At 41.2% G+C, this 22,886-nt stretch overlaps 1 protein-coding gene across 7 annotated transcripts in view; it reads right to left on the bottom strand.

Moving 5' to 3' along the window:
* The window catches only part of dmd (dystrophin), a 304,958-nt gene that overhangs the window by 73,641 nt on the left and 208,431 nt on the right, over window positions 1–22,886 (bottom strand). For all 7 annotated transcript variants that reach the window (XM_083892996.1, XM_083892990.1, XM_083892991.1 and 4 more), the window contains 21 exons: window positions 22,508–22,687; window positions 22,279–22,401; window positions 21,865–22,035; window positions 20,607–20,729; window positions 20,384–20,518; window positions 19,675–19,827; window positions 17,608–17,778; window positions 12,597–12,719; window positions 11,483–11,655; window positions 10,520–10,655; window positions 9,542–9,717; window positions 9,085–9,232; window positions 8,692–8,817; window positions 6,972–7,121; window positions 6,780–6,878; window positions 6,278–6,377; window positions 5,012–5,181; window positions 4,813–4,930; window positions 3,331–3,542; window positions 3,077–3,231; window positions 1,661–1,850 (listed from right to left, as the gene is read on the bottom strand). In XM_083892996.1, the coding sequence (XP_083749122.1) occupies window positions 1,661–1,850; window positions 3,077–3,231; window positions 3,331–3,542; window positions 4,813–4,930; window positions 5,012–5,181; window positions 6,278–6,377; window positions 6,780–6,878; window positions 6,972–7,121; window positions 8,692–8,817; window positions 9,085–9,232; window positions 9,542–9,717; window positions 10,520–10,655; window positions 11,483–11,655; window positions 12,597–12,719; window positions 17,608–17,778; window positions 19,675–19,827; window positions 20,384–20,518; window positions 20,607–20,729; window positions 21,865–22,035; window positions 22,279–22,401; window positions 22,508–22,687 (3,132 nt within the window). The remainder of the gene's footprint in view (window positions 1–1,660; window positions 1,851–3,076; window positions 3,232–3,330; window positions 3,543–4,812; window positions 4,931–5,011; window positions 5,182–6,277; window positions 6,378–6,779; window positions 6,879–6,971; window positions 7,122–8,691; window positions 8,818–9,084; window positions 9,233–9,541; window positions 9,718–10,519; window positions 10,656–11,482; window positions 11,656–12,596; window positions 12,720–17,607; window positions 17,779–19,674; window positions 19,828–20,383; window positions 20,519–20,606; window positions 20,730–21,864; window positions 22,036–22,278; window positions 22,402–22,507; window positions 22,688–22,886) is intronic.

Below are 22,886 nucleotides of genomic sequence, written 5' to 3'. Positions count from 1 at the left end.
TATTTGTTACCTCTTCAGGACCGTTTCTGGCATAAACACTGACCTTCTCAGGACCAGTAATCCTCATGAAGACTAAAACCTGGTCCTCAAGAGGAACATGGTTAAGCTTGGTGTAAGAGTTGTGATTGGGTTAAGGTTAGTGTTAGGCATTAACTAGTCATGGTTAAGGTCAGGGATAATGCTTTGTTTAGGCTGTTCAAATAAATGGATGTCAGTACAGTGTCCTAAGAAGAATAGCTGTGCAAATCTGTGTATGTATGTGTGTGTGTGTGTGTGTTACTGCACTGCACCACAAAGAGCGTGTGGGTGCCCGGGTGAAGGGCGAGGGTCAAAATATGTTCCATCACAGAACAGAGCTTTCTCTTCACCACCCACAATGCAGTGGGGGGAACTCTGCCTTTATCTATGCAGAGCAGCTGTTGACCAATGAAATCTCTCTGTTCTGTTGTCAAGATTCCTGTCATACCAGCCAGAGCAAGGAGAAGAGGAAAACTGTCTCATACTCTGGGTCAAAAAGTGGAAATGTGCTGAAAGTCTGCTGCGACTCGTGCTCAACTCACTCTGAAGTGCTTCTCTGCACCAAAGAGAGGGAAAACTGAGAGATCATGGAACACAGGAGAGGATCTTGGCGTTTGCTAATTCTCGATAATACATTTCAAGCCAATATCTGCTGATGCCGATATCATGCCAATAATATCTATACTTCTCAGTCTGTTCAAAAAGGAAAAAAATGTGCTCAATTCACATCTTTAGTTCTTAAAGCTCCCATAGAGCTTTAAGTACCAATTAACGCTGTTTATTATTACATAATAAATTATTAGGTACATTATCAAAACATTGTTTTAACAATGTTTTGATAATGAGGAGCAGTGCATCCACAGTTCCAGAGGGGGGAGCTGCGCTTCTGAGAGCTGGTGTGCTAATTAGATCACTTCCAGGTATTGGCCAATCACAAGACAGTTGGGAAAGCTCACGCTGGCTGGCCAATCACAACACAGTTCTGTCTTCTGGGGATGAGATTTCGCTCTGAAACAGTACGGCTGACGAGAGCTTCAGTGAGGAGAGATTTCTATCGGCTCATTTACAGCAACTAGGAGGTTTTTGACCATAAAAACATGTTAATGTATGTAAGTAGACCTCCATAACTAACATAAATGTGTGATAATACCACTCTGTGGAAGCTTTAAATGTTTAAATGTAAAGCTTTACATTTAAACATGTAAATAGTACAATGTATAATAATGTATAATGTATAATTTCATCACCATACTTACACATAAACTGGCAGTTGCCACGTTCATTCGTTCATAATTCAGTCTATATTTGTCAAGTGTTGATTATGTAAAGAAAAAAAGAACTTGTTTGGCTTTGTTTTTTTCTATTTCACAGCATCTAACCCTGACAGAGAAAATCACAGTCACAATCACAACCAATAACCAGGTAATGTGGTTCCATCTTAATGTGTGTGACCTGGAAATCACTCAGTGGAGCAGTGAACAGACTTGGACACGGGAATATACAAGAGAACGAGGAGAAGCCGTGCGTGTGTGCGCGTGTGTGTGTGTGTGTGCGTGTGTGTGCGTGTGTGTGTGTGTGTGTGTGTGTGTGTGTGTGTGTGTGTGTGTGTGTGTGTGTGTATGCGTGCATGTGTGTGGCCCACCTTCCATTGTGCCAGCAGGTTCCTGGCTGCCTCAGGCTGCTCCTGAAGTCTCTGCTTGTTGGTGGCATCGATTAACACATTGCAAGTTGTCTCAGCCTCCGTCAGCCAGCTGAGGAACTTCTCCAGGTCCAGGTAGAACTGCTGCAGCAGTCGCAGAGCAGCTTCCAGAGCAGCCTCCCTGTCTGAAACGCTGCAGAGGCACAGTCTGTATGACTTGTCATGTTTAGTTCTCTTGATCAATCAAAGTGGACAAAACCAAAGTGTTTTTCTAGCGATGATCTGAGACAGTACTCACTATACAACACCTACAATCACTGAACTGGATATCAGTAAAAAGTAAAATGCAATATGATGCATTGACCCTAAATGACCTAAATGAATTATCTGCATTGCAATGACTACAGTAAGTAAAATAGGGACATCATATTGTACTGGGTGTGATTTGTAAAACTGTGTTTAGGGCTATCAATAGATTTGACAAATTAATCTCACATTAATTGCAATGTTGCATTTCAGACACCGTTCTTTAATTGTATCTTTGTTTTTAAGAGAGGGAGAGAGGGAGAGAGCGGGCGAAAGAACATGCAGGGTAGGTGTACAAATAGAAGTAGCCGGCCAGCTGCCAGCACATTACGGACAATATCGGTGCCTCGAGTGCTTCGTTTGCCACTTACTTTCCACTCGGTTTTTTTGACAGTCGAGGCAAAGGATCGCAACTTCCGGTCGTTGTCAATAAATTGCCACCCAGATAGTTGTCATAGTGCATAAAACTTTTGTTTTATCGCTTTGTTTGTCGCTCAGCTTCTTAAAGTGAAACTTTAGCATCCCTCAGTCTCTCCTATCTGACTGACTGCATTCAAGTGACTAATTCACGCGGATTAACTCCGGTTCTCATGTCAGAGGTCAGAGCACACCAGAAGTAAACAAACTTGTATTAATCCCAACGATTAATGCCTTAACTTTGACAGCCCTAGCTTATTGATTGAACTCTTGCCCTCAGGGAGACGTTACAGATGTCTAAAAACAAGGACTAGCAGGTTTAGGAATAGCTTCTTTCCCAACGCAATATCAATTTTAAATGAAGCTAAACTTTTTTAATAATGTTATTTGCATTGTTACTCAGCACTTTACGCTTGTTTATTTTTTACTATTATTTATCACATGCTTTTATTATTTATTACACAGGCTGCATGGAGGATGTTTGCAATGTTGCAATGGATGGTGGGAGGATGTATTGAAATGTGTGTATGCATGTGTATGTGTGTGTGTAAGGGTGAAAATTTGCAATGAATGTGTTGTAAATGGATTTTTTTAAGTGTATATGTGTTGACGTACTTTACTGGAGTAGCTCTATGAATCTCATTGTACTTAAATGCAATGACAATAAAGGCATTCTATTCTTGACAGTAAGTGTACCGTTTGCTGATGTGTGTCCATGTTGCCATCATGTTGTCGTTGACCTGGGTGACCTTGTGCGTGTCATCATTGGCGTAGAGCGTCAGCAGTTTATTTGCCAGAGCGTTGGTTTTATCCACCTGACCCTGAGACTGCTGCAGCTCCTTCACAAAGAGCTGTGAAGGGAAACACATATGATACAATATACTGTATATTCTGAACGTCAAGAGGACAACCACAAGGACAGAAGTGATGTGAAGTAATGTGCAGCTCACCTTTAGTTCAGCATTTTGTCTCTTCACTGCATCTGCTGTGTAGGTGATTTCCTGCCAGGACTCCAGCCTCTCGCTGGCCCGCATGATGTGATGATCCGCCCCTTTCTTTGCGTCCAGCCAGTCGGTGGAGTCCTGCAGCATGTTGTGGAGCTGCTTCGTCCGATCGGAGAGTTTGGTCTGCGAGTCCTCCCAATGCGTCTGAAGCCTGTCAACTATGATGACAAAAAGAGAGAAAGGAAATGGCACACATGGAAAATGAAAACGATAATTTCGGGTGTGGTTGTGCTCTACTTTATTGTTCGTTTTGTCACAAGCTTTTGTTGTGGCATGTTTTTACCAAATTGCTAAACTTGGAGTCACATAAAAAGTCTGAATAGGCCACTCATAATCTCAAATACAAACACATGGACAACAAATGGATGCTATGGGGGCAAGGGATTAGCATATTTGTTGGAGACTATTTTCAGCAGCAGATTAATCCACATTTGTTGCTCCACTGAGTATTTGTGGGAAGAAAAAACTGCAACAGCTTGTCATATGTTGTCTTACTCCTCTACCATTTCCCTCAGGTATCCCCTGTTTTTCCTGACTTTAATGGCTAACAGTGGCTCTGGCCCAGTATGCTCGGACTAAATCTCACAGTCGTAATCATTTAGATCTTCCTCCTCATGAAAATAAAATCTCACACATTTATTTATAACGTGTTCAAGCACTGCTGTTTTTGTGGTGTATATGCTATTGTTTGTCTATTATTTATAGCCTCTTCTGGGAAGAGCTAGAGTTACTTACAGTTCACAAGAAGTTCAGCGGTACGCTGCTGTAATTTCAAAAAAGAATCCTGCACCATCATAAGGTCATGGAAGGGTATATATATATAAACTACATGGTGGATGGAGACGTATTTGGCCTCATTTCTTTTAGGAGCGTGACCCCAGATGCATTCTGGGTCAGCCTACTCTGCTGATGTCCTCTGACCCGCTAATGTCTCATCATGAACACAAAAATACTTTTACAGTGTCCATACGTTGATTTATTTGTTGCCACCACCACAATATTACCTCTCGCCGCCACGTATAGATTTTCTATTATTTGTGTCTTATTTCGCTATTTCAAATGAGAAAAATCTTATTTCACTGAAGAACTCCACATTGCAGCACATTGATTCCCTCAGCCAACCCCTACCCAGCTCTCTCTTTGACTGATTCATTCGTTTTGATGAACAGAAATGATGTACGTGTGTGTCTGCATATTAACTCAAAGTGAAGATAAATTCTAATGGGAATTGGATAGCTGAGACCTGTATCTATTTATTTGGCTGTTGAATTATCACACAATACCATAAAGATAACATCTCGTTGCTAGAATTTACATTCAATTCTGTTCAATGGAGGTTGTGTTGGCTTGGTAGCATTAGTAGCTGGTGGCGCCATGATATCTGTGTGTGTGTGTGTGTGTGTGTGTGTAAGCGAGAGAGAGACATACTGCGTTCAGTGATAGCGTTGCGTGTGTCCTGATTGCTGGTTTTATTCTTCAAGTTTTGGGCTGCCGTGACCTGTCTCTCCAAGAGGGGGCGCTTATGGTCCAGCCCCTGCAGCGATTCCTGAAAACACACGCTCATCATGAAAACACGTCTTCTCCTTTGCAGTTAAATTTACTGGGACTCAGAAATCACATTTCTCACCATGAGCTTGCCAATGTTCTCGCTGATGTCCTCCAGGTCGGCCACCACCACTCGCTTGTTCTGCACCATATTGTCCAGCTTGGTCAGCCAGTCAGTTAGCTCCGCCCACGACTTGTTGAAGTGAGCCAACGCCGCGGAGTCAGGCATCGAACTCCCCGTGAGAGATTCATCTGACACACACGCACGTTAAAGACACTGTGAGGTAACGGTAATATCGACAGTTTTCTAATGCTACCTTGTTTAATAGATTTGAGTCATGTAAGTAAATCTGAATTAAGGACAATAAAGTCAGAAAATAACACTATGGACTTGAGTGTGGAAAGTAGGCAGTTTACAAACTCTATGTTTTAGCTGAAACAACTGCCTAAAGTGCAGTGCAGATTCAGAGGCTTGCTTTCAATGTAAAGATGTAGCCAGCATGGAGACATGGAAAAGCTGATTTTTAGCCATGACAAAAGCTTACCAAACAAAATCTATGCTTATGTCTACGATATCTTGAAAGGCTTTATCTCGCAATTAGAGAACCTTTTCTAAAAGGGAAATTAAGTTAAGAAATGTTTAGTTTTAGCTCAAAAGGTCCCAGTAACTTCTGGACTACTGCTTCCTGGTTGGGTAAATGTGTATATGGGAAGTAAATCTGAATGAAGGATTTAAATAACAAGTCATTCATAAAATAGTACATTTGAATGTATTGATGGTTTTCTCAATGGATTTTGGTTCTACACTCTTATAAATAAGGGTTCCAAAAGGGTCCTTCTACAAGGGCTGAGGTTCTACCTGAAACCGTTTGCTTCTGAAAAATACTTTCCTGAAGAAAGGGTTTTTCAAGGGTTCTTGGTAACACTAATGGTTCCAGTAAGAACCAGTTTGATCCAGAGAACCCTTTAAAACCCCTTTCCTGAATAAAGGGATTTTGGTGGAACCCTCCAAAAGGGTTCCAGGTGGAACCTTTATGAAAAGGTTCTACCTGGAGCCAAAAAGGGTTCTCCTATGAGGACAAGCTGAAGAACCTTATATGTTTTTTACTTAGCACTTTTATTTCTAAGAGTGTAGGAGTGAGTGTTTTACCAAGCAACACAAACTTAAGTTTCCTGTTGGTATGCTGTCTAACGGTGAGCTAAAGCATCAAAAGTATTCTTAAGACTTTTCTTAAGTGGCTAAAACTTGGCACATGCAGCAAACTTAGCTTGTGCACTGATTTTCAATCACGCACGAAGGATTCTTAACGTGTACGTGTCAACTGTGTGGATAAACAGTGAGACTTACGGGCCTTTTTGGCCACGAGATGAGCAGCCATTCTCTCTCTGTGCTGCCTCAACAGCTCTAGGATCACCATCCAGTCTTCTCTCAGCTTGGTATACTTCATCTATCACAAACACAAACACGCACACAAAGTTCACAGATAATCGAGTTGTACAAATGTAATCAAAGGCCTTTATGTTGAGGGTGGTGGCGGAAGCCCAATATGTTCATCTTTGATCTCCAGAAGATGTTAAGTTCTCTGATAAATATTAATATAATACATAATGTGTGTGTGATGAAATGTTTGAAGCAATGGTGAGATTAAAGAAAAAAAGTTCCTCATGCATTGGACTCCTCAGAAGAAAACAGCAGGAAATACTGCTCTTTGGTCATCAGCCATGACCAACGTCATCAAGACTAATTTATTATGGCATATTTTCTTATCAAAAATACTGTGTGCCATGACAATTACATCTTAATGCTGTCGTCTTAACAATCTTCAGTGTTGTCTGTTTGATTTACTCACCTTGTCTGGCTGGTAGGGAGGGATGTCCTTGAACAGTTGATCAGCTCGCAGCAAAACCTCTTCCACCTCTGGTTGTTTAAGTTGCACTTCTTCAATGATCTACAAACAGATTTCAGGATTTATTTGAGCCAGAATGGTAATGAAGGTCTATGCTGGGAAAAACACATTGTTGTGTGTGTGTTTTTTTTCTACCCTGGGATGTGGCTCCTCGGGGCTGTGTTCGAGGTTGGCTCTGGTGTGGGATGCCCACACTGACAGGTCGTCCAGCTGACCCTGCAGCTTCTCCAACTCCTTCAGTAAACCCTCAATCTCCAGCTGGCGCTCTGGCAAAGCCCTGGAAACCTAAACACGCAATAATAACGCTGTTGACGTACGGTCCATGATGCCTCAGGTTTACATTTGACACCATCTTTATCCTGCAACTCTAGATTTATAATGAAAGAGGGTGTTACAAATCAACAGTATTTGTTAATTCCCTGCATGATCGAAATCACAAATCTCAAATCTACATTTCAGATTTACTGCTTTTTCTTGGAAGTCGAAGGCTATTCTTTTTCTGTCTGATGCTTGTGCCCTTTTCCCTTGTGTCAAACTCAAGGCCCGGGGGCCAGATGTGGCCCACCACGTTGTTTTATGTGGCCCACGAGTGATTAATTGGTCTTAAAAATCTGTGTTAAAATAGGTCTATGCTGCTTTAACCTCTTCTTCACGGTTGCCCCCGGTGCCGGGCAGCGTCAGACGCAGCGACAGAAGCATCATAAAACCATATCTAACTTCAACAAACAGACATGCTGCATACCCACAGAAAGGTCAGAAACTCAGCTAAAAGCTCATATAAACCATTCTTATGTTCACGAAACACAGTAAAAATCTGTAGTGACATGTAAATAAAATTAAATGGGTTTTTAATAATTTGGTACCTAAGAAATCTCAAATGGCACAGATGGTGCCAAGCTGTGCCAAAAGTGAGAACGCCCAGACATCTCTTTACTAAAACCTCTGTAATTTCACTCTGCTTCATTTCAGCAGCATCAGACACAGCTCATGTCCACATGTTGTTATATGACCTCAATGTGTTTTTAAGCTCGTACTGCATATTTTAAAGGTGATATTTGCTTTAAAATGCAAAATATTTTTAGACAGAGAAAAAAATCCTTCACTTATGCTGTGTTCCATGTACATTTACTCTGACACAGTGGCATCTACAGTGAAACTTACACCTCTGGTGGAATCTCACAAGTGTTATCTTTATTTTGATACCAGGATAATTCACATAGAGCTTGTAACTGCAGAGGTTTACTCTATTTAGTTTGGGCATGTCATTTTCGAGCAGTTACTCCAAAAAGAGGGTCAGGGAAGAAGGCATGCGTCGACCATAAACTACATTTCCCACAATGCATGGCGATTGTGTTACCCGCAAAGTGACAGCATCCCGCCACTAGATCGCAGCGTATCATTTTATATGCATCATGCGATGAGTGAAATTTAATAAGTAATAAATACAGAAAGTTATTTTAACAATATGTTACGGAGTAGTTACCTTTATTTTACATTACATTTGGTTACATTTAGTTACATTTATTCTGTATGACAGTAACATCTGGCCCTTTGAGGGTTACCATTATGCTGATGGGGCCCTAAGTGAAAATGAGTTTGAAACCCCTGCTCTAAGGCATTTGTTTTTTACTTATTTTTGCTAGCTTGTAAGCTACATTTTTGACAAAGCATATCACATGACCGAGATTAGCCTTATTTTCAAAATAAAAGATCTTTCAGACTGGCTTAAGGCATTGTTTGACCCGTTTTTTTATTTTTTCAATACACACCTATGTTTTTGTTGACTGAAAACAAATGTCACTTAAATGCTAACAAGCTGTTTTGCTGTGGGGTTGACAGTATAGTAACCACTGACCTGAGCCCAGCGATTGTTGATGACCCTGATGTCTTTTTGTTTGTCAGCAGGAAGTTGTATTTGCCTCAGTCTGGAGTTCAGATTATCCACTGCCACCTGCTTGGGAGGAAGCTCATCCACACGGGCCTGACACACACACACACACACACACATACAATTACATCTTATTGCTGAATGATGCAATGAAACTTTACAGCATCTCAATGGAAACCACAACAATCTCGAAATTAAACGAACCAACGCCCACACGGTCATACATGTTTTTTCAAAGCTGGGCATAATAATAAAAGCTGTATCTCATTATGGTAGCTGCTTCATTAAATGACATAAATCAGGACACACACACAGAAATCAGCTGATTGTAAAAACTGCTGTGTTGTGTCTCGATGGTACCTGCACTTTGTCCAGAGTGTCTCTGATGTGCTGAGGCTCTGCAGGCTGCAGAGGGATGGCCAGGACACCCTCTGCCTTGTCCAACCAGCCCAGCATGGAGCCCATGTCCTCCTGCAGCTGCCCTGCTGCCGTACGTGCCTCTGACGACCTGAAGGAGGACCACATCGAGACGAGGTAAGAGGGTAAGATGTGGTGCAGAGAACATTTTTGTTCAAAGATGCAAAAATGCACTTATTTCTGGATACATTTGATATTCAGTGGAAAAGGCCCTCCCTGAAAACACCCCACTGTCAGCTGATGATTAAACCAACGAATAGGACTTGCATCAGCACTGATTCCAAACACCACAACACACACACACACACACACACACACACACACACACACACACACACACACACACACACACACACACACACACACACACACACACACACACACACACACACACACACACCTCCTCTTGTGCTCGTTGAGCTGCTGACAGGCATTAACCCAGCGAGTGTTGAGCACTTTGAGATGAGTTCGAAGCCGCGAGGCGTCGTCTGGTGTGCTCATCTGACTGATGTCCTCTCCTGAGGAGTTGACTCTGCCCAGCACCACTTCCAGGACGGGTATGGCCTCGGTCAGGTCCTGCACACACACGCGTATTATGAATCATTTACATGACCATGTCAGAGACATAGCTCACAGTAAAATGTACATTACTGCATTTGATATATTATTGAAAAGAAAGTGAAATCATGTCATACTTATCTATCTATCTATCTATCTATCTATCTATCTATCTATCTATCTATCTATCTATCTATCTATCTATCTATCTATCTATCTATCTATCTATCTATCTATCTATCTATCTATCTATTGTTGAAATATGACAGTCATATTTCAACAAATGAACAATATATTAAATGTGATGTCTGTGCTCAGACATTGAGAAGGAGCCAGCTCATCCTGAGTTTTTTTTTTCAGCGTATGTCCAATTGGTAGGAAGTCCCCAAGGTGGGGGTATGCGAACATGCTGGAGATAATATGTGTCAACTGGCCTTGAAACGCCTCAGGGTGTCCCAGGAGAAGTTGCAACTCCAGATACGGGTTTAAAAATGGATGTATAGATGGATTCAATGAGATGACGTGCTGATACTCCACACTGTCGTGTCCTGACATGACATTACAGTATATACTGCATCTTTTTACGTCTTGATATGGTGCTACTTGATCACACCCTGATAAAAAAAATCTGCGCTTTATGTAACACCATGAAGCAGCACCAGCTTGGGCAAAAAGACAAGAGTGCTGACAGAAGAAGTTTGGACTTATGTCACTTGCTTAAAAACACTTCTGGACACAAAGTGTTAGGCATTCACATGTGGAATACACTTATCAGCTTTCGGGGGTTTATAATTGTGTGTGTATGTGTGTGTGTGTTTACCCTGAGATGTTGTCTGTGTGCTGCAGGCTCCGTTTCAGTCAGTTTTAAAGTGCTCTCAGCTTCGCTCAGCCACCCCTCCACAGTTTTCTGATCCGACACAAACTTCTGCCACTTGGAGTTGCAGTCCTGCCAGCGCCTTAATAAGCACAAATGCAAACACACACACATGTTCATTTACATGCATATTATGTTCCGTACATACACTGTGCACTAAAACCTGTATAATAAAACCTGTTTATATGTATGATACCACTGCATGTTACCAGGAGGAAGCCTTTTCTGACTGAAGTGTTTTCACTTCCTAAACCACTCACTTTTCTGGACCATAGTCCATTGAGAAAATAAGTAATTTTACATCACAGCATCCAGGACTTGTTGTTCCACTGCTGCCTCCATCAGTAAATTCAAATGTGCCATTTTGTGACTTTGAATTTTGAATTCTTTGTTCAAAGTTATCGAAGTGATACGAACTTGACCAAGTGAGACACAGTAGACCAGCAGTTCCTGTACCCCTGCCAGTTAAAAATACAGATTATATCTCAATGTACTTTAGTCCTCACGATATGATAGATTCAGCAGTTGTAGATTTTATTTGATAAGCCATTTGTTAAGCGGTTTTATATTTTTATAACATTCTGAATAACGACTATGTGAAAATCCTAGTTATTGTTTCAAAATAAAAGTTACCAAGATCATATTTTTCTCTATTCTGGTTCGATGCACACATATATTGACACACCTGGCTTATATCCACAAATAAAATAGTAGGTGTTAACGTTTAAGTGCTTTAAGTGAGTGGAAATGCAGTGATTTTAGAATGCAACAATCTCACTTTATTTCTGTGTTGTGATATAAACGTTTAAGTCAATAAAACTACATATGACAATAAAAAAAGGGATTACTCTCTCTCTCTCAGGTTCATCCATCCTTCTAGCTATTCCTCCTTTTATGTTCTGTCCTTACTTCATTCTGTCCAGGTAGAGCTTGTTCAGCTTGTCCCAGTTGGTGTTGAGGAGGACGGCAGTTTCCTGGATCTTCTGACCCTCCAGAGGTCGTGCGCCCGACACCATGTCCTCTCGGCGGACCAGTGCTGTGTCCACCGGACCTCGCAGCTTAGCGATACTGGCCTTCACCTCCTGTGTGGGTGGAGGAAACACGGGAGGATGTGACCAAGGAGGACAGCTTATGGTGAATGTAATTTCTTAACGTGCAGCCATTATCATTTTGTGACATAATGTTTGAAGGCAATGGATCCTTAAAATAGTTCCTCCATATAATACTACTAATACAATGGGTTTTATATGTGATTTGTATTAGTCCTACTATTACATAATTATTCATTATTATAACCCTTTAAAACACCACTTAGTTTATAAAATATGACCACCATTTCTAACATTAAAGGTGCCATATGTAAGAATGTGGCCAAAAACGGTTACTACATTCAAATTCAAAATACAGAGGTCTTTAAGATTTCGTTTTCTGACCTAACTGGCAACCCGTGGTTTTTGGCAGCTGAGACTCTACTAACTGCAATGATTGGTAGATGGCGGTAGGTGGTGCCACATGCCAAAACATGATTTCAAAACATAAAGATGATTTGCAGTCTGCAAAATATTATTTTTAATGTGAATATTTTGGCTGTACTGTTGTTGTTGGTGAGTTCAGTTTGTTATATGAATAGTATTCCTGAGTCTCTGTGACATATTAGGAGGATTTTATGTTGCTTTAGATTTATTACATAATGCACCATTAAATGTATTATTCTATATATACCACATAACATTAACTGTTTCTCAGGACAATCAAAGCACCAGAATACTCTTACTGCTAGAATGGCTACAGCAGTCATTTTGACTGTGCATATATTATTTGGATAATTATTTGAATAATCAATATACAATTTAAGGATAACAAGACCTGCAATATAAGAATATGAAAAAATAAACATAAAGCCATGACATTTCTTCCAAATTACAGTAAATATAATATACTTGATGTGTTATTTTCTGCAATTTATCTCTGTAAAAAGCTTTGTCACAGATATTGTTTGGGGCTTTCAGACTGAAACACTGACCTTCAGGCAGTGCTCTTGCTGAGGCAGGTTATAAAACGCTGCGGGCCAGTATTCAGGAGAGTTCAGCTTGAAGTCCGTCTCTGACACCGAACGCAGCAGCGCCTGCAGCTCTGTGAGGTAGTCCTAGACACCCAAACCCACACCCACACACACACACACACACACACACACACACACACACACACACACACACACACACACACAAATAGAGGAAGGCATAGGAGGAAACAAACACAGGTTCAAAAACAACACAAAGTTAGAAGGTTAGATTAAATTAAGTATGTAATTCATGCTTCTTCTAACCCAGCTTGCTTCAAGGAAAGAAGACTCACTATGACACAGATCTGGGACTTGAATGAGTTCAATTGATTTAATCAAAATTCAATACTAGCTCAAATCTTTTAAAGTGATACTTCCTTTTTTAAGTGTGGTTTTATGAGGTTCAGACACAGTCGGTACCAACTGCACCGTGCCCACCACTGAGGCTTGCTCTCACTGGAAAGCATGGATGTCAGCAGTTAGACAGGCCAAATATATTTTAGTTCACCTAATAAAATCTACACCTGCTTTATCTTAACGTTGGACAGCCTATTCCAACAGGAAACATGCATTTGTAAACGTCTTAGTGTTTTTAGGTTGTGGGGAACCAGGGGCTGCTGGTGTACCACGACTTTGTCTGGTAAATGTGTGTCACCTACTTAAATGCAATCAAAGGATTTCAAACACCAAAATCACAAAATATCACATTTTAGCGTACTGTAGCAGTGGATCAACAACTCTGGGGCAAGGACACAAGCTGTTCCTTGTGTCCTTGCTGGCACATAATATTTTAATTGAGAGTGAGCTTCCATGTATCAGGCTAAATGTCAGTACTTCATAAAACACACTTAAAAAAAGTGAAATATCCCTTAAAGGCTACAAAAGATGCATATTGATGCATAAACTGTCATGGTTGAATAGAGATTGTGATGTGTCAGTTGCATTGACCTCCATGTCATTGTAAATATATTTATATATAATATCTGTTCCTAACACTCACACATGCACAGACACACGCCTGCTCATAGGTAACTTCACATTGAAGCCTTTGTGACATTGTGTTCATGTGCTTGTGACTTCACTGTGTGTTACTGAGCAGAGAGCAGCAGCTCTACACAACGAAAGAGAGAGAGAGAGAGAGAGAGACACTGTGATTCTTTAACATGGGTCTGGGTTTATAGCTGAATAACACACAGCTGGTTACTGTGTCGGAAATAAATTTAGCTCCCAGGTCAATGGGTCAGTAATGACTTTCACATTCAACAGGAAGTTTGGCTCGAGCAGTCATTGTTATGTCGAGCCTGAGTAATCCTCGGCTGCTGCCACTTAACACTAAAATCGATGCTGTGTTTTAAACCGACTTACTTTTTCCAGACACAAAGATTTTATTTCCTGGACCCCAGGTGTGAATGTGTCCTCGGAGAGTGCAAACCATAAAGAATGACAATGTGCCTCTCTCAACTCTCATGATCTCGTCTCTCCCACTCTCTTTTCCTCTCACTGACTTGGACTCGATTCACGTCTCCACACTGTGTCCAAACCGCTGTATGAGGATGGACTCATGTCCGGCAGCATGCTGCAGCACTTCACTGCTTTGGTGACTGGTTCATAAAGTGCTTTTTTTATTATTTAAATTGAAATGGATTGAACTATGTTTTAGAGAAAAAATACAATTTCCAAAAATGGACTTTGCTAAATGTTATGAACATGTAATTTAGGTTTATTTCACAATATTTAATAGTTTGTCACTGAAACTGAAGTTTAAGTGGCTTTCTAAACCCTTCACTCCCTACACCAAAGTCCATAGAAGAATTCAGCAATTTTACCTCACACCGCAGAGGCGTTGTTGATCTGATGCTGCCTCTATCCAGTGTGCAAAATACCCATTCATAATTTCACCACCCCAGGTGCCACCCTGCATTATTGGCTATCTTCCCTGTCAGATGTTGGCTTGTGTGGGCCTTTTCCACAGCGCCATTTGGAAAGCAATTCATTAAAACATTAAAATACATAATTACAAATAAAATAATTTACATTTTGTCTGGTTTTGAGGGATACGAAAGCATGCAAGGTGTATATGTAGATCATATACTGTATGTAAAACTGAAATTACAAAAATTACACTGCAACATGTTTCGACCCCCCCCTCTAATTTAAATTTTGCCTTTGAGGCTTTCAGGGGGTCTCGAATGTTAATCAGGGGGGTCTAGACCCCCAGACCCCTCTGTATTTGGCACAGTGCCTCTATCAATAAGTTGAAATGTGTGATTTGTGACTTTGGTGGTTGAAATCCTTTGTTTGAGCTTATCTGAGTGACACTAACTTATCAAATGAAGCAGTAGTTAACCAGCAGCTGCTGTGATACTGTGAGCTACAAACATGAGTGTTTTAAAGACTCCAGTTTCCAGTGGGTAACGGCAGTTTAACAAAGAGATAAAGCAGTTCAGTCAGTACTGAATAATGTGTCACTGCCTTATACAATCTTCAACCTACACTTGGTGAAAAAAAACCTGGAATTACATAACCTTTAAAATCTCATAGCTGAACTTTATAGTGCATATACTACTGCAGACTTGATCGTCAGAGACTGTGGGAAATGAAGAGCACCCCTCTTCCTTACAAATGCTGCTCAAATGTTCTTGAGCAAAGCACTGAAGTGTCTCAAGAGCACAAGTGGAGCAGCGCAGTGGCCCAGACAGCGCTCAGTCAAACAGAGCATCACTGGTGTTTTAGTGGATAAAAAGATAAAAAAATGACAATAATGCTGCTCCTAAGCACATCTGAGAGCAAAATGTACACTGACGTGCAGACATGTATTGAGTCCAAGTTTCCGAGTTGGTATAAATTTGATCTAAAACCATGTGGTTGACTCAAAGACTGACAGCATACGTACACCTTCAAGGATCGGCAGATCAGGGAACTGCCAGGGTGTAATGTGATCGGTCAGCATAGGAGGAGGGGGGCGCATGCAGTGACAGAGTCAGACAGAGCAATCGATGAGATTCCAAACAAGTTTCACATGAACACAGAAGACATGTCAATGAGAATGTGGCAAAGAAAAACAAAAAAAAAACAGCAACTCAGATTTAATTTGAGAGTCATTCTGATCACTTTTGAAAACTAATTTAAGGTGCAGTGTGTGATAAAAATACGTCAACATTTTGGACATCATATACTGCAATTATTACTATTTTGATCATATAAGTATGTCTGATGATGCTACATTTTTCTGATGATAGTCAAATCCCATGTGCAGATCCAAATGTTCTTATTAACAGTCAGATACCTGAAATAAAAAAGCTGCTCCTCTCATCAATTAAGCACAGGCAGACTCACTCTAACAATGCAACTCCTACGCAGCAGATGACCAGACGCTCTGTGTTTTTACATTTCTTTGCAGCGTATGCTGTCACTGCTGCTGCTGCTGGAGTCACAACCTTTTCCACCAACTACTGTCACAGACCAGATTTAGCATAAGCTGCAAACATAGGGAGGTACTGAAATAACATTCTCTCTCACAGAATACTTACTTAACATTATGCTGAAAATGTATATGGATTACTGATCAATAACAACAAAAAGACTGCTGAGTGCACCTTTAAAGCCCGCTGTAAAACTGTCCTCTGTGAGATAGAGCGCCACTGTTTCCAAAAAATCTTTTGAAATACTTCAGTGAGTCACACTGCTGCACTGGGTGACATGTAATTACCATTAACACAGAGACACACATAATTTCATATATTGACTCATGGCTCACACACACACCATTATGCTGCTGCACGTATTCACTCGAGCGGTGATGTCACTGTTTTAATCCACAACTAAAAATAGTTCGCCCAAAAAGCAGCACTTCTTCCCGTTTTCTTTATTTCCTTTTTTTTTAAACTGACAAATTAAAAGCGACAGTGGTCGACTGTGGCTGCTGGAAAGTATTTTAGAGAAAGACAACTACATGGCTAGTTTTGGACTTCTGCTCATGGGATTTGATTGTACAATAAGAAACATATGGAATAACATCAGTCTTAAAAATGCCTTACACAATATAATACTGCAATAAATTTCACAAACTCTGTCTTATTGTTTTCTTGCCAAGAATAAAATGAGAAGGTCAATGTTACTCTTCTTCTTATTCTGCTTTTATAGAAACTGTGGTGCTGAATGTACTAGGTAGGCCAACTCTTTGAACTCTGGACAGAGTGAGGCAGCATGTCTATGTCATGGATCGTGTTTGTTTTTCATTCAGAGAAAAACCTGTTAAGGTGCCACGCTGCTCTTCATGAGAATTTATGTCACTTTCTGTACCCATTTCTACGGTGGTCCAGAGGTGTCAGGCCAAATACAAACACCACAACCTGGCCTTTTGTATTTGTGTTGTGGCTTTTGCATTTGTGTTGTGGCCTTTTGTATTTGTGTTGTGGCGTTTGCATTTGTCCTGACACCTCTGGGCCACCGTACATTTCAAAGTAAAAGCACTCTAAGGTTTCAGTACCGTGAATCCAACAAGGATTTCAACAAAGCTTTTATTGTTAAATATCAGGACAAAAACGTCTCCGAGGGCTTTAAATACTGGGGTAGTCGTCTCGTCTTATTCTTGGCAAATGTAGTGGTGGCATCATCAGCCACCTGGAGAGTTTGGTATTTGTCAGAACTGAAGTCGACCCAAATGTGTTTCTGTTTTATTGCCAATTGGAAACCCGTCTTATAAAATCAGACCTGCCTGGATTTACAACCCTCATCTTCACAAGCGTGTGTGTGTGTGTGTGGATTTAAGCTCCTACAATAAAAGAGGAATGACTGGTGACCGGCAAACCACACTTGAACTTGAATTCATTTTGGGTAGTTGATATTAGAGCTTTCATGCCGATTGTTAGTAAAACTATAATTGTAACTCCTCAAACACTCATTAGTAACCTAGTATTTTCAGTTAGTACTGCACATACTGTATAGAAGTTGTGCCTATAGTGAAACTCACACATTGTCTTTTGAAGGGTATGAACTTGCCCTCCACCTCAGCCCAACGCGTGTTGAGCTGTAGCTGGCGGGGTTCCACTAGATTGGCGGCTCCAGCTTCTGAGAGCTGATTGGCTAAGCCCTGCACCTCCTTAAGCTCCTCCTTCTTCTTGTCGAACTCTGAGCCAATTTCCTATTGGATGAAATCAACCAGGTGGTCACTTGCTATCGTCTGAACTCGATGATTGGGGGAATATTAAGTAGATTAAGTAGAGAGGCATGTAGATGTGCTTAAACACACACAATCATACACACACACAAACACACTCATTTACTCACAAGAACACATTCTGACAAAGAAACAACAGACTATTTAAAGGTCCAGTGTGTAAGGATTAGTGGTGATACTGCATATTGTGGACAAACCGAGGACTCTTATGTTCACCCCTCTCTTTGCCAAAAGCATCAGGGAACTATGGTGGCCTTCACATACCAGAAAGGATCATGTTTTTCTTCATTTGCTGCAGAATTTCGGATATTTTGCAGCACAAGATGTTGGCCTCCATAAAGTGGGGCCCTTGCCTTTAGTAGTTTACATATACAAAGCTTATTCTAAGTCAACAAAGACCAAATTATTTTTATTTTGTGGCAATAAAATGGTTTTAGAAACATAAGTGAGTAGTATATTCAATTTCTGCCAAAATACCCTGCGGAACGTTACACACTGGACCTTTAAAGCAACAACGAACCAGCTGTTGCACACACAAGGAATCCATACTGTGTATTGATAATGTATGTAGCTGCATTTAAACAGAGGCACATGCTGCCTTAAGCCTTTATTTAGATTGAGAAGGAATACAATCAGTGGCCAGTACAGAGGAGGGAGCGTGTGTGTGTGTGAATGAAAGAGTGTGGGGGCGGAAAAAAGAAGCACAAATGCAGAGTCAGACAGACAGACAGACAGTGTGATGTCTCAGGTGCAGCAATGACAGGTGAGTCTGAGGCGAGTGACAGAGACAGAGAGAGGCCCGCTTAGCGAAATGTCATAGTGATCATCTGAAAGTGAAAGACAAACACACACACAGTCAGGATGGGAAGCAGAGGAAAAAGCTCGAGTCAAACTGGAGTTCCTCCATATTCACTGTTTGACGAGCAGTGTTGCGTTAACATCCACAAATCATGATCGAATTAACCTGGATAACTCGGTGAATCTGTTTTTTATACGAGAAGAGAGACTGCGATTGCAATGGGCGTCTTTGCGCAGACGCCAATTTGACCCGTCACGGAGGGAAATCGCAGGTGTAAGTAATCAAATGACTTACGGTTGAGTTCCATTTCGCTTCCTCACTTTCAGAGTGCACACCGGTTCAGTTATCCCGACCTGCATTAACTGCACAGAGCCATCATTAATGCGATCAACACCTGTGCTTTTACTGCCAAAACATGTCATCGTGGCTGCTGTTGGATTTTCAGATTTTCAGAATAAGAAAGAGGCAGCTTTAATAATTTAGAATGTAAGCATTTTTGTCTTTAAATGTGTATAGCAGTGAAACATAGCGGTGCACACAATCAAAGACATTGTGTAGGTCAACTGGCATCTGCTGTTTAATAAATAAATTATTATACAGCTGCCTGAAAAAGATTTCAGCAATGATTTATTGATGTTAGCACAACACAGTTTAATTAGTTATTTTTCCTCCAACAGTGGGTCTGATAGAAAAAAAAAAAAAACCCAGACAAACAAACAAAAAAAGCTATTGTAACAGCCGCAGTCTTCTACAGGGACCAGATTTGATCTGCAGTTATTTCTTTAAAGCGATACGAAGACTTCCTGGAACAATTATAGAGAAAAGTAATTTCAAAACAAACTTCGATTTCAAAACTTTTGTCCTGAAAAAAAGATAAAGACAAACACCGAAGGAAAAACAAAGGTCAGCATGTATGAGAAAAATGCAGGATGTAAACAGATGAAAGACACAGTGTGAGATGAAGAGGAAGACAGAGATTAACACACAGCACACAGAATCTTTAAGATTTTCAATGTGAATGTTTTTGACACGTATGTGCATGTCTGTGTGTGTGTTGTCACCTTAACCCTCTCTCCCTCAGGGGGGTCAGGCAGTTGGTCCACACTGCGTTGAATATCATCCAGCCAGGCCAGCAGGTCATGAGACTTCCTCCTGTACTGGTACCACTGGGGAGCAATCGCCAACGCTTTCCTGTTTCTCAGTAGACGCAGGTCCTGCAAGACACACACACCAATCATCCAAATCCAAAATTCATCCAAATGCACTTTTGTGTATAGGCTAAGATAAAGCATCAGGCGATTAAGGGGATTTAGCCACAGGGTGTTGATGTAAACTACTGTCATTATCAATTCAGAGACTCACAGTAATGATCCTACAAAAATGTGGGGCAGTTGATGTATGCGTGTATTCTGCTGCATGTATGTATCAGAATCCTGAAGTAAATTTCAATACCTTTTAAGACTTTTTCAAGACCTTCTCTAAATATTTTAAGACCTTATTGCCACTTAAAGCTGTAATCAGCAACACATATTTAACTTGCAAAACAGTTTTAGATTGCAATTAAATCTACAGAACACAACCATACAAAGGAACTCATAAGCTGGAAAGGAAATGTTTTTAACAAACATTAACAAAATTGAATACCTCATGAAATCGTGATTAAGACTTTTTAATACTTTTTAAGAAACTCCACCCTGTGTTCAGTATGAATGTGACATTGCGGGGAGGGGACGAGACGCGAATGGTACTGTGATGACACCGGGACTTTACCTTGACAGTGTTGTACTTGCTGTTGAGCTGGTTGTGTTTAAGTCTGATCTGCTCTCTCTTGTCCAGATCGGGAACTCTCTTCTGTAGATTCTCTCCTTTCAACAGTAACTCCTTCACTGCACCTTCCTCACAGTCCTACACGCAGACATACATACATACATATCGTTTGTCAGTGCATGCATTATAAATAAAACATAGAGTCAAAGGAGCTAATTGATGAAACCTTGTCTTCCTGGAAGTCCTCCTCTTTTAGGTTTTCCCCCTGTTTCACTTCCTCCTCCAGGAGCGCCAGCCAGATCTGGGCTTCACTGTGGTACTGCTCCAACTCCTTGGCTGATGCTGCCGTCTGCCACGCGCACGTACATGCACACAAACACACACACACACACACACACACACACACACACACACACACACACACACACACACACACACACACACACACACACACACACACACACACACACACACACACACACACACACACACACACACACACAGAGTGAAAGGTACATCATTAGTGGCTGGGAGAATGTAAATTTAGTCAGACAGGTTGACACAGATTTAGAGGGAGTTTGAGGTAAATTTAGTGTGAGAGTTTGAAGTCGGCTAATCGAGGGTTTTAAAGTATATTTAACGAGACATTTTGAAGTCTATTTAGTGAGGCTTCGAAGTAAATTTAGGGAGAGTTCGGATTCTATTTAGTCGGAGTTTGATGTACATTCAGTGCATTTGGAGAGTGCTTGTCTTGGAGAGACTTTCCAAAAGTTTGGAGTTGTAGTCAGCATCAACTAATAACTATCTATAAAGCAAGTTGCGTCTGTGTGTCTGTGACAGCCATATCTCGCTGACCGTTAGTCAGATCACCCTAAGACTTCGGATATGGGTTGAGCATGGCCCGATGGTGTGCATCCTTGATTTTCTAATTTCTTGGAGGAATTTTTATTTTCACTGATTTATCACGGTGCACTTTCGCTGATTTATCATGCAGATTATCATCCAGGCAGGCAGCGGCTCATCAGCAGCAGCTGCGCTGTCTGGAGCGGGCAGGTGGGAGTGAAGAGGCTGTCCTCACGGTGGGTGAGACATTTTCACACGGTTCACCGCAAAACATGGCATAGCTAATACTTTGCGGCTAAGTTGGCGAACCTGTGTCCAAAGGTAAGCTAGCGAAGCTACGATTAGCATTAGCATAGGGCTAACATAATACAAACACTGTGCAACCTCATTAGGCACAACTCAAATGATTTCATTTTCGATTAGCATTAGCGTTGCCAGATGTTGTGACTGTCAGCCACACAGTGTTTGCATTATGTTAGCCTTTACGTTCCTGATCAGGTATTACAATAACTGAAAAATATTCTTCAGCTCCCACTATAGGACTACATATTTCCGATGGGCACTGCACTAGTTTACATTAAATCTAAATGAATTTCTAAATCTCACAGTATTCACCGGTCATCACTGTCTTACTTCCTTACCTGTCCAGAGGCAATGCGTTGAGCGATGGTGTCAAATCTCTGGTTGAGTTGCTGCACTTTGGGTCCCACCTGGGCCTGGCAGTTCTCCCCCCTGGTGGACATGAGCTCCTGGGCCAAAGCCCTCACTTCCTCCATCTTACCTTTCATCAGCTCCAGCTCTGCACGCAAAACCTGCAGGACACAAACAAACCACCAGTCAGAGAGGCTCTTTCCGGAAGGAGTGACAGCTGCCTCTGAAGTCCGTGCACATGTTGCGGTCAAAAAAAACTGACACTCAGTAACAGCATATTTGGCAAAAACAATGAAACATTTCTCATCTCTTGTGAGGATCAATAGAAACATCTTTTGTAGAAACAGACCTTTGATATTAAGAGGAGAAATGATGGAGACACACAAAGCACAAAACATAACAACCTTCAGCACTGCGTCATTAGATCCCTGGCTGTCCATGTCATCCATCTTTTTCTCCGCTCCATCAATCCATCTGTTCACTTCCTCCATCTCTCCATCTAACTTCTGCATCTGCCGCTGGTAATCCTGAGAGACGAGGGACGGTTAGACCTTTTATGAGTTTTTCTGAGAGTTTTGGAGTCAGGAACATGGATCGAGCCTTTTATTTTTATTTTTTTTCTCTTTGTCTCACCAGCAGCAGGTTGAGCCATTCTTCTGCTCTGGACGTGACTGCGATCCAGTTGCAGTGCAGCAGACTGACTTTGTCATCTACGAGGCCCCCGTGGCCCCGCAGCACGGCCTTGAGTGCTTCTGCGAGATCCACCACGGCCTGCAGCTGTGGCTGACGCCGCTCTGTCTCTGCGTGAATGGACTGAGACACAGAGGAGAGCGAAGTGAAGTTAAATTTAATTCAGCAAAGTTCAAAAACCAGGAAACTATATGTAGGAGACCTGAAGCCACCGGAGCACATTTTATAAAAAGGTTATACAAGTATATATAAGTGGATATCTGATCAAATAATAAGCTGAGCAGATTTGCAGAGCCAGACCATGTGCAGATTTAAAAGAAAT

Source organism: Microchirus variegatus (assembly GCF_963457635.1).
Source record: "Microchirus variegatus genome assembly, chromosome: 1".
NCBI classification, from domain to species: domain Eukaryota; kingdom Metazoa; phylum Chordata; class Actinopteri; order Pleuronectiformes; family Soleidae; genus Microchirus; species Microchirus variegatus.
The sequence above is the reverse complement of the archived record's forward strand: the minus strand, read 5'-3'. Positions and strand labels throughout refer to the sequence as shown.